At 40.5% G+C, this 11605-nt stretch overlaps 1 protein-coding gene across 1 annotated transcript in view; it reads left to right on the top strand.

The window, feature by feature from the left end:
* Positions 1-8206: 8206 nt before the first annotated feature.
* dnah10 (dynein axonemal heavy chain 10) overlaps positions 8207-11605 on the top strand; it is a 57638-nt gene continuing 54239 nt past the window's right edge. The window contains exons 1-8 of the mRNA XM_072391516.1: positions 8207-8450; positions 9560-9666; positions 9809-9917; positions 10015-10130; positions 10281-10485; positions 10722-10879; positions 10989-11219; positions 11391-11581. Coding sequence (XP_072247617.1) covers positions 8225-8450; positions 9560-9666; positions 9809-9917; positions 10015-10130; positions 10281-10485; positions 10722-10879; positions 10989-11219; positions 11391-11581 — 1343 coding nt within the window. The 5' untranslated portion in view covers positions 8207-8224. The remainder of the gene's footprint in view (positions 8451-9559; positions 9667-9808; positions 9918-10014; positions 10131-10280; positions 10486-10721; positions 10880-10988; positions 11220-11390; positions 11582-11605) is intronic.

Raw genomic sequence — 11605 nt, 5'->3', positions numbered from 1 at the left:
AAAAGCATTCTGTGCTTCATTGATATCTAAATCTTCTGAAGTGGAGGATAGTCAATAATCAATCTTTTCAAAAACAATGCTGCTGCATACAATGTCCTTACGTCGCCTGGTGTGTTGACACTCAGCTGTTGTTGGTATCAGGCTCGCTTTCCGTCTGGACTGGGTGGTGGCAGCATGTCTATAAGCTATAAGCTTATCTATAAGCTTATCAGTGGACATTGTTTCAGCAAACACCATCTCACTGATGTTCCTTTTAGTGGGAGGGTAGAAAACAAGCTTGGGGGGGAAAGTCCTGACACAGACATCGTTTCAGTAAATCCTGCCTAAAACACACAATAAAAAAAAGAAATTAGACATTACTGAACTGCCTTGCTACAGACAATAATCACTTCCATAAATACACACTGAAAGTAATCAAGCAACACATTACTAGAACCTCACAGGACACGTAACACAACACAGGACATCTAAAACAACACACATCTGCTGCTTTGACAAGCTGAGGCTTTCTATGGATACAAAAAGACTACAAATTGTCTCGTGAGCATTATCAAATTACTTTTTTAATCAAGCACTTTTCATACAATAAAATATAGCACAAAGTGCTTTACAGATTCTAAAAAGCATTAAAAAGACTAGCCCATCAACCCCACCCCCGTCTCCAACATCACATCTTCATCATCACAAGTACATGCATGCACACATCCATTCAGATTAATGTGTGGCTGAGCACAGAGGAACACTGGAAAATACACAAAAATGATGAAATGCATAAAACTAAAAAGAGGTAAGATAAAAAGCATTGTTATTAATGAAAAATTTAATATATCAAAGTAAAAGCAAAATAAATAAATAGATACATACTAAGTAAAAGCTTATCATACTGGCTTTGCACAAGCTATAACTTGATACATCGGCATTGCAGGTACCTGTAATTTGTGGCATCAAGGCCCTCATTCGACTGCACCGTCTCTGTGAAGGCCTTCCTCAGACTGGTCATTCCAAGCACCTCTTGGTTGATCATAGGACTTTGGTGGATGACCTTCTCGCATAACAACTGGTAACTTGAGACGCATGCTGGCTCATTTCTAAAAACACAAATAAGATGAGAGAATATGGTTATGGTTTATATGCACTGTTGTGCAATGATAATACATATAACAGAGGAGGAAAGTATAGAATGCTTCATTCATTGTGTGTCCTATTCAAAATAGAATAAAAATTAACTTGCCGTTCTGTGTCTCGTGACTCTCGTCTTGACGGTTGAGTCAAAAAGTGGGTGTACTGTTGGTAACAGCAACAGTGGTACTGCACCTCGAGAGCCACACAATCCTTCTCCTTAATATGCAGTAGGATGCTATGATCCTTCCAATTCAGCAGCCTCATGCAACCTGCCCTGAAATAACAAAGGAGAACAATTAGACTGGTAACCATGTGTGTGTGTGTGTGTGTGTGTGTGTGTGTGTGTGTGTAAGGGGCTTCACTGATGTGATGCATAGTTATTCTATGTTCTATTCAACTTGATATGGCTGTTTAATGTTGAACAATCACACTGTGTTGATAGATTAAGAGTAATTTGTCTGCCTGAAGTGAGCCGAATTTTGATAAACTTCCATGATAATACTTATCTAAAGTATTTGCACAAAAACATGACATCACATGGCCTTACAGCAGGTATGTTCAGTTTGTGAAAGTATAGGAGGTGATGTGACAAAACACCTAAACTCTGTTAAAATCTCATTACCATCCCCCACGTGCAAACACACAGCTGAGTAATGCCTTACCTGCTGTTAGCGTTCCGGCTTTTGTTAGATTGACCTTCTGCCGTTTGCCCGCTTTGGTGAGGTACTTGTCAGCTTTCTTGCAAATGATGCAGATCGCAGGAAGCACAGAGCCAGAACTTGTAACAGGCAGACTGGACCTGGAGCGAAGTTTTTTGGTTGGACTGGGGTTCGTCGACGGGAGAACTTCACTCTGGGACACACTCGCCACATCTCTCCTCTCAACCTCCCAGGCGAGCCTTCTGCCTGCCTTTGAGATTGCATTTTTGTCTGTATGGCTGCTATAACACGTCGGGTGATAAGCGGCACCCACGGGGGTGTTTTCAAAGTTGATATCCAGGCAGTTTTGGTAAGTGTTAGCAACATCCCTATAGACACCATCCAAAGAAAGCAAACTTTCGAGGCAATTTTTGTAGGTATTCCACCGTGTCTCTGAGAAAACATTTAAATGCTCGCCCTTCACTGACGCTACAAGCATATAACACTGTTCTTCCCCCCGTTTTTTTCCAACTTTCAGCACCTTCTTTGCCGCTGCTCGTCGTGGAGGATGCCATCTTTTCATCTGTGTTGACGAAAAGCCGAGGCCGTATTGGTCCAGTTGGTCTTTACGTCACGCCGAGCAACTGCCGATAAACATACGCTCTAATTTTGCGGTGAAAATATCAAGGCGCAGTCATGAAGCTAGTGCGACAGAAACGGCTTCACTACGCGCCTCTTGCGGCGTTACATGCGCCAAACGACTTACTTTCCGACAATTGGGAGTATGCATATTATTATGGAGTGGAACGGAATCTTGTTTCTGAAGCTCTTTTCTGTTTCTTTTCACACTGCACGGCCTCCTGGTCGGGACCAGCTTTTTCACAATGAACCTAGAGTTTCTCTCTGTCTCCGCCCTCTTTCAGCCAGACATGCCATTTATTTGATTGATTGATTGATTGATTGATTGATTGATTCATTCATTCATTCATTCATTCATTCATTCATTCATTCATTCATTCATTCAGCAGGCGAGTTTTGGCTACAAAAGAAAAAAACATAAAGGACAAACATTTGTATGAAAAGGCTTTAAAAAAGATATCTATAGGCCTATTACAGTTTATAACTGCACTTGTGTCTTGGGGGGTGGACTCAGAGGATGAGCTGCCTCCAGGAATCCCCTCAGCCACTGGCTTTCTGATTTAGGGCCAGCTCCACTGCCTGAGGTGGCGGTGCTGGGACACCACCCGTTTACAGGCATCTGCCTTCTTTCTGTTGGCTGAGTCGAAGTTTGTATTAGTTTAAATAGGCTTAATTATTTAACAGAACATGATATAGATGAAGACATTTATGTGTGTGAAAACAGCATTATGTTGGGATAGCTGCACAGTCAAATAGCCACTTAATATTTACTTTACAGTGTAAAACATGATCAAAATGAGGTGCCTCCATGCCGAGGTCTGACCTGTTTCAACAATGTTTTTATATTTCATCTTAAGCTGCTGCTCAGTTCGCCTCTCCCCTGTGGTATTGCACCTAAATGAAATAAATGAACAGGCTACCATTCAAGCAGTTTCCCCTGTAATATTGTTGTGATTGCAAAGGACTACATTTAAACTTAGGCACTGACCCGAGCAGCAACGTTCTCCCACGCCGTCTCCGTCTCTTTTGCAGCTGCAACGTGTTGAACTTCTTTCTGAAAACGTGTTGAAACTCGCCGTATGAGCGCATTCAGATTTCCAATTGGAGGTTGGTGAAAAGCGTAGCCCTCCTCTTCCCCGTTGCCATGGTGACTCATCCAATCGGGGCTCCATTGATGCTGGCTTTTTATAGTTGCATGCACTTAACTCCACGTGAAACTACTCAGAGTTGACTAAACTGACTTCTGGAACCAGAAGTTTCTATCTCAGAGTAGATCAACTCAGAGTTCAGGATTAGACTCAGAGTTTGTTGAACCTGCTTTGTGAAACAGCCCCCTGATCTGTTGCAAGGGCCTAAATTTGCGAGACATTTTGTCAGACTAAACTCCCAACTTGTCTGACTTAGTCAAAAAGTTGCAGCTGTCACAAAGGCAGGTCTTTCACATTGTCTTTGACGTCATAATAAACACAAATCGAGCAGCTTCTGGAGATTCAGTCTGTTTTGTTCATGTGGTTGTTAGATTTAGATTTAAATTTGTCTGCGTTTCTATGGAATCTGTCATAATATTGTATGCTGGAAGCAGGGGTTTTCTCATCGATGTTTTATTACATTTCTGCTTAGTGCCCTGTGTAGACCACAGTTTCTTCACTGTGCTTTCTTTCATGTTGTTTGTTTTCTTTGCTTATTTTCCCTTTCCGGGTTCACACCTGAACATGTCACCTGACCAGTCTCTTGCTCTCTTACTGACTGTAGTTCCTGCTGATGGCTCATTCATGACTCCTCCAGCTGCTCCAGAATTTTAAATGTGCTAGATATTCTGTCAGAGGGTTGAACCTTGCTATGAGCCTCTAAAAATCATGTTTTTGAAACATTCACATATAACAATTGATGGCCACTTCATGAACTGCAGATCTGAGCCATTTGTCCTCAAAAGAAATTAGGCTTAAAATCCTATATTCTGAATTTAAAAATGACCCATGTTCTGTTTTCCAGTAAAAGTGCCACTTCACATTTCCCTTTATTTTGGTCATGTCCATACCAGATGTTAAGCAGTATTAGACTGAGTGTGTCCCTTTGTTCAATAAAAAGTATATATAACATATTTTCTGTAATGCACTGTGCTAAAGGGGCAACATGGTTAAGATCAAAGCTAAGGATTTCAGATCTATGACAGGGCTGATGTTTGCTTGAATATTGTTGTCCTCCTGTTTGTGTCTGTTTGAATTCCCTATATCCGCTAAGAGCTTCTTAGCTTCTTAGCGGATATAGGGAAGAAGCTATATCCGCTAAGAAGCTAAGAAGCTCTTAGCGAATCTGGGAAACGCGGCCATTGACAGTACACGTGCAGCTATCAGAGGTGCTGTGGGTCAAGATGATGTGGATGGGACTACGAATGGACACTACTCTCGGGGTTTTATTCCTGGTTCCAGTGTTTGGCCTATTTGCTGTTCTCACTGTGTCCATCCTCCTAGTAACAGAGGGTCTATCCGCTTTCCTCCATGCCCTCTGGCTGCACTGGTAAACACTTGTTGAAATGTCATGGTCAATAAGCCTTTAATAGTCAGTATTTAATTCTCAACAGCTTTTTGTCTCTTCTCCAGGGTAGAGTTTCAAAACAAATTCTACAGAGGGACTGGAGTCCATTTTGCCCCTTCTCCTTCTCTCTCTTGCCTTCCAGCTTGAGCATGATGGCTTACTCTGAAGGATATACCTAAAAAATACTGACAGCTGGTAAATGGAGCTAAAAGAAGCCGACAGGGTTCTGTGCTCATAAAGACTTATTTCAGAGATGTCACACGGTAGTTGTGGTGTTTATTTTCCTCTTCCTCTTTCTTGTGAAGAAATTAAATGGTAAGTTTCACAAACCTTGAACTGAATCAGGCTGCTTTGCCAACATGTCAAGAACAAACACTGGACAGATTGCTTAGTATTGCAAATTTGTGCAACAAAGAGTATTTTCTTTGAGGATCAGTATACCTCAGTGCAGAAGTTTTGGAGGCTTAAATGCTTTTGCAGTGTATGTTAGGGTAATATTGGTAAAAAATATTAAATAGAAATAGAAAAAAAAGAAATAGAACACTCATGTTTAGTTATTTTAGCATTTATTCCATCATAAATGTTTATATATATTGTCATGCTTTAACTTCCGGTGGAATGGAGGTGCATTGGAATATTGAAGCACAGGACAAAGGATCTTCTTTTGCAGACTTTTCTTGTCTCCGGTAGGTCTGGATGCTACATGCACGTTTAGTGTACGTTTGGATCGAGTTATCTCGGGGTCTTAATCTGATTGCGAGTAACCCAATCCGATTTTTTTTTTTTTGTCAGATGAAGGTGTCTACATGAACTGAATAACTCAGTCTTATTGGAATTTAGCCATTAATCCAATCCGATGGTACTCATGTAATCCCACTGACTGAGCTGTTTTGGCCTCCAGCATTTTAGCAGTGTCCATGCAGTGAGCCATGAGTGCCTTACAACTAATAGAACCAAATAAGTGTTGCAATGGCAGGCCTCCTCTAGACAGCCACGCTGCATTCACTGACTTACCACTAGGCTCGGAACACACAAGACTATGCTTATAAGTTTATAACTGCCTTACAATATTATTGCTGTGACTTTTAATTTTTTCACTGAGCTTTTGTTTAGTCAGATCTGGTTTTAAAAAACACTGAGTACTGAGAGCCATCTTGCAGGTAAGTAGTTCTTGCTCAGTTTTTTTGGTGGATCAGGGATAATTTCATAGCCTGCATTGATTTCTCTGTCTTGGAGATTTGACCCTGTCACAGCAAAGGATTTTTGACATTTTGGTCTTGAATAGCGCCTGGGCAGGTGTGTGATAAGATGTATACACAGAATAACTTTTAAAATTTATGATGAAATGATGTATCAGAATTACAGATGAATGTTAAAGGGGGGTGTTTTTAACACTTGTGCATTCACAGTGTTGTCTTTCTACCTTCCATTTGCTTATGGTGTCTAATATTCCATGTATGGGAAATCTTAATATATCCATTTGTTGACTCAGCTCTGCTGGTCTGGGCCCTTTGGTTTGAAAGATCCTACAACCATATTCAGTGCAGCAGCCTGGTTGTGTTCAATCTTAATGGGTGATGACTATCAGACACAAGAAGATGCTCCTTTTTAGATTAATTTGTTCTGTATGGAATTGGTATTGTCATCTCCCGGCTGGGGCCTTTTCTGTGTGGAGTTTGCATGTTCTCCCCGTGTATGCGTGGGTTCTCTCTGGGTACTCCAGTTTCCTCCCATTATCCAAAAACATGCATGTCAAGTGGATCGGTGTCTCTAAAATTGTCCTTATGAGCATAGACATTGGAACTAGGGGTGCGGGGGTACCCCCTCACAGTGACCTTATGGATGAAAGCCATGTCTCCTATGATTGCCACCTTTCGTGTGGGAGACCTGGGTTCAAATCCCCTCCATCAAAGGTACTACTTCCAGTAGGGGTCCTTGGGCAAGACCCCCTTACCCTACCTGCCTACCTGTAAGTCGCTTTGGATAAAAGCGTCTGCTAAACGCATAAACATAAACATGTTTCGAACCCTGCTTAAATTTTTCATCAGTAGGTCATCTGTGAGAATGTTAACTCTTGGAAATGCATGAAAGCCCTGAGTCATGAGCGCAGACTGTTCTTTTTTTCATTTGTGGTGTATTTTATCTACTATGCCTGGGTATATTAAGCATCGCTACTGAATAAATGACACATTCAAGGATACAAATAATGCTGTTATGTTCCTTAAATGGCTTGATTTAGTTTTCAAAGTTTAATTTTCTTAATAAAGATGCCGTGTTCATCTATTCTAGTTCTCTAATAATGGCATGCTATTATAAATGAACAGAGAAACCTTAAAAGGCTGTTTTATTAATGCAAGTTATGATTCTTGATTATTAGTTTGATAAAACTAAATGGGCCTTTCAATGATTATGGACAATTCTTCTAAACCAGCCCTAAATTTTCCATTCATTGAATCAAAATGTTTTTCAGTAACTGTCATTCCATGTTGTAACTCCTCTGGAGAAAATAATTTATTCCCAATGTCAATAAAAATCTATGAGGTTTTTTTTTCCACTGAGAGCCCATAATTACATTTTATTTCCTCTGTGACAAGTTCTATAGAGGTAAAACAATTACACCTTTAGATGTCAAGAAGCAACAGTTAGTTTTATTGTTGCTTTTTTATTATGACTCTCTTAACTTTAGTCCTGCCTTTAAACATTTATGATGTGAATTGTTGACACAAACAGTGAAAATGTGTAAAAGTTTTCATTCATATACTGGAAATTGCACGAAAAAAAAGGGATCATTTTCTATTGTTAGTTTTTATTTATTTACAGTATTCTTTACACCCCAGTTGTCTTAATCAGTCACACTTGTATTTATGCATCTGTAATGTTACCAACTCCTGTTATTTATATTAATGGGCTTAGCATTGGCAGTAGCAGTTTTGATATCGATGCAACACAAGATTTAACTTTAATCAAGAACGAAAAAATGAGCTCATGGAAGCAGATCTTTAAGATTTGTTCAGGTGGTAGGGTGGTAGACTGTATTTATTCTCTTATTTGAGTTTCTATTTTTGAATTTAAAAGTCCAACCGTGTCGGCAGAAACGTCTGTTGGCGGCCATCACCCTTTTTCTTCGGCCGCGTGACGTTCAACGTTGTATGTTGCCAGGGAAACGAGAAGCAGTTAACCAAGCTCCGACGATAGCTGAGTTAGCCTTAAAGTTTCCAGTCGAGTTATGTCGAGTTCTACAATATTTAGCTATCCAGATATTAACCTATGAATATAAGGTGGGGAGGAAAATGGTACATTACGATTTACGAGTGGAGTGGATCCGACAGAGGGTATCCGCTGGCTTCAATTTGTCGAAGTGCCCCGAGTGTTTCGATGAACTACTGAGTCGTAAGGATGGAGAAGAAGAACGCAAAATTATCCAGTTCCTGGACGTGGTCCCTGAAGACTCGCCGTCATATCTTCTGTTTTTCAAAAGCGTCACAGAGGAAGAAATTGAAGTAAAAGTTCCTGTTGGTAAGTGTGGCACGGTACGGTTATCATCTGTTCTGTTTCTGTGATATGTGATAACTTACAGGTAACAAGGTGAGTCGTGTGTATTATTAACAATCACGAAACGGTTCAGACTCATCGTTTCTACCATCCAAACAACCCCAACTCCAGAAAAGATGGGACGGACGGAGCAAGAAAACTAAGGGGTGGAATTTCTTGCAACTCATCAGCTTAATTGGCAGCAGGTTAGAGGCAAAAATGAGCACTTCATAGGCTGAGTCTCTCAGAAGTAAAGATGGGCACAGAGGTTCAGCAATCTTCAAAAAGCTGTACAAACTGTGGAGGAATTTCAGACTAATGTTTCTCAATGTGAAATTGAAGACTGAATAAGCCATCATCTGCACTACATAATATAACCCAAAGATTTCTAGAAGTGTGAAACATGTTTGTGATCAAGGGAGACTGCCAAAATCAGTTTAGTATCTTTTTGATTTTGGGCATTAATCAGTCAATAAAACCATTGCATGGGCACACCAACACCTCTGAAAATCGTCATCTTGAAACCCAGTTCATCATGCCATCCTCATGCTGCATTTAGTAAGAGAGCAGCATGTGGAGGTTAAAGCAGGTTAAGCCTGTGTCATGCATAGAAGAAGCCACATGTGAACATGACTGAGGAACTCCACTGTCTTCTCTGGACCAAAGCTCCACAGAACATTGTGGTGACAGCCGGACGTTGTAAATGTTTTATGGATTTATAGAGGACATCCCTTGTTTGCATGGTTTAAATTAATCCATATGCGCAAAATTAAAACACACTGACACACAACATGTGTAACTATGTAACACAGACACACAACTTACGTATACAAATGCACACTAACTATCAAACACAAATTATGTTATGTACACACACATATACACACAATTGACAGGCTTTGATACGTGCGGCTGTCCACCACCTAGCATGCATCCACTTAACACACACAGCAAACAGACTGTGCCTAAACATTCAGACACATATAAGTACACACAGAACAAGCACTTGCACAGTCTCATCGACACAGCCAGATTTGAACACTATTTGAAAACAGCATTAGAACATTGAATGATAAAAGTATCTTCTACTTCAGAAAAGAAAGGTGGAGACTCTTCAGATCCTGACCAAAAGTCCTGGACACTAAGTGAGGCAGAGATTGTCTCTAACTCGGACGACATGAATGTGGAAATCCTCAGCTACGTAAGAACAAACTGACCATGGCCACGTTTCCCAGATTCGCTAAGAAGCCCTTGTTTGAATTTTCTTTTCTCCTAAATTCAGTGTCAGCGAAGACGTTAGAGATGGTCAAATTTTCAACTCATTTCTGGTTTGTTGTTTTCAGAAGACAGAGGTTAAAGTGGTCTATCACATTGAGCTACATGTAGCAGTGAATGAGCATCAAGAGAGATTTTTGAAATATCGTACCTTCTACTTTATCAGAGATAAACCGGGTGAGATGACTTTTCAGTATCATTACATTACACATGCTTTGTCCTGTATTGCACAAAAAAAGGTGAATTAAGAGATTATTTTTTACATTTTGAACAGAAATAATTGTTAAACCTCTGGACATGAAAGAGGCCACTGCCATCATGCCCAGGCTACTTGACTTTGGCATGTATAGTGGACATCCTCTTCAAGTGCTACAGAACCGTCTTGCCAATGTGAGTTAAATTGAAAAAAAAAGTACAAATCAATAGCAATCAACCAATTCTAACAGCAGAGCAAACAGTGGAAACATTAACCTTTTGAAAAAAGAAACATTCCCTGCATAAAGAAAACAAGATGCACTTTATCTGTGTTTCTCTCATCAGGTTTATATACCCCTGTTCACTGCATGCCAGATGGCAACAGCTGGGACAACTGGTCAAAACAAGGAAGTTTTCCCTCAGGAGAAAAACAGTGAAGAGGATGGTCCAGTGAAGCCAAGTGGGCAATTCTTGATTCGCAATGAGTTACTCAACAGGACACATAAGTTTTTGGCACAGGTCAATACAGCTCTCCAACAGCTTCAAAAAGGTTTGTTTTATTTAGGAGACCAGGGAATTTAGTGAAGTAATTTGCAACAACTTTGCATTTGAGATTCATCTGATGTTTAAAACATATTTTGAGCTGCTGCTGTCATGAGAGAACCATGGTGTTTTGCTAAGATTGTAGTCTTGGATTTGGCATTAGAGCAAAAAGCAATCCACGGTTATTTTCAAAGCCGATTTCATGATATGGACCTCAGTCTGATTTCAGGCTCTTTGCTTTAGATGAGACTGTACTCCATATCCCTGAGCTAGACCTGGAGCCAGAGGTGGATGTGCTGATTTCTAACCCAGAGATGGTAGAGAAGCTGGAGCAGTGTGTGAGGAACTGGCTAACTCAGATTACTATTGTCATTGAGGAGCAGCAAAGCAAACAGCCACAGGTTTTTGTCCTCTCTTTCTCTCTCTATATACATTCATATATATGACATGTATTGTATGCATTGTAGAACCGTCTATATCATTCTAGAACATTTGATAATTTCCCCTCAGGCACCTGGGCCTTTGGCTGTGATAGCACTCTGGCAGGAGCATGGGTCTGTCCTCAGTGCTCTATGTGAGCAGCTGAAGCAGCCTGTGGTGGAGAAGATCTTGGAGGTGCTGACCAAAACAAATTCTGGCATTGTTTCTACCCTTGAAAGAATGGTTGCTAAACTAACCAAATACCATTTGGAGTCAGAAGATAATATTCGTTTCCTCAAGGCACTGGAGAGGCACTTCATGGTGAGCTGCCCTTTTGTTAAATGCATCATCGCTCAAAGCTCTTTACAGTCACTGTCTCTGTTTAGTCTCTGTCACAGATCGACCACCAACATATGGTATTTGCATCCAAACACATTTTTAGAATGATATTCTCTCCATCACTTCAATCAAAGTTACCATTGTCTGTTGTAGAATCTGGCTACTGGAGACAGTTTTGCTGTGATCCTGGACAACATTCCTCCTCTGATGGAGAGCTTGCAGATTATTTGGATAATCTCTCGCCACTATAACACAAAAGAACGCATGTTCCCCCTAATGGAGCGTATAGCCTGGCAGCTGTGTCAGCGTGTGGTTCTTGGAATTGATATCCACACTCTTTTTAAGTATGTGTTGATATATTTGAATTT

Source organism: Leuresthes tenuis, unplaced genomic scaffold (genome assembly GCF_036924035.1).
Source record: "Leuresthes tenuis unplaced genomic scaffold, fLeuTen1.0.hap1 SCAF_8, whole genome shotgun sequence".
Classification (NCBI taxonomy): domain Eukaryota; kingdom Metazoa; phylum Chordata; class Actinopteri; order Atheriniformes; family Atherinopsidae; genus Leuresthes; species Leuresthes tenuis.
The sequence above is the reverse complement of the archived record's forward strand: the minus strand, read 5'-3'. Positions and strand labels throughout refer to the sequence as shown.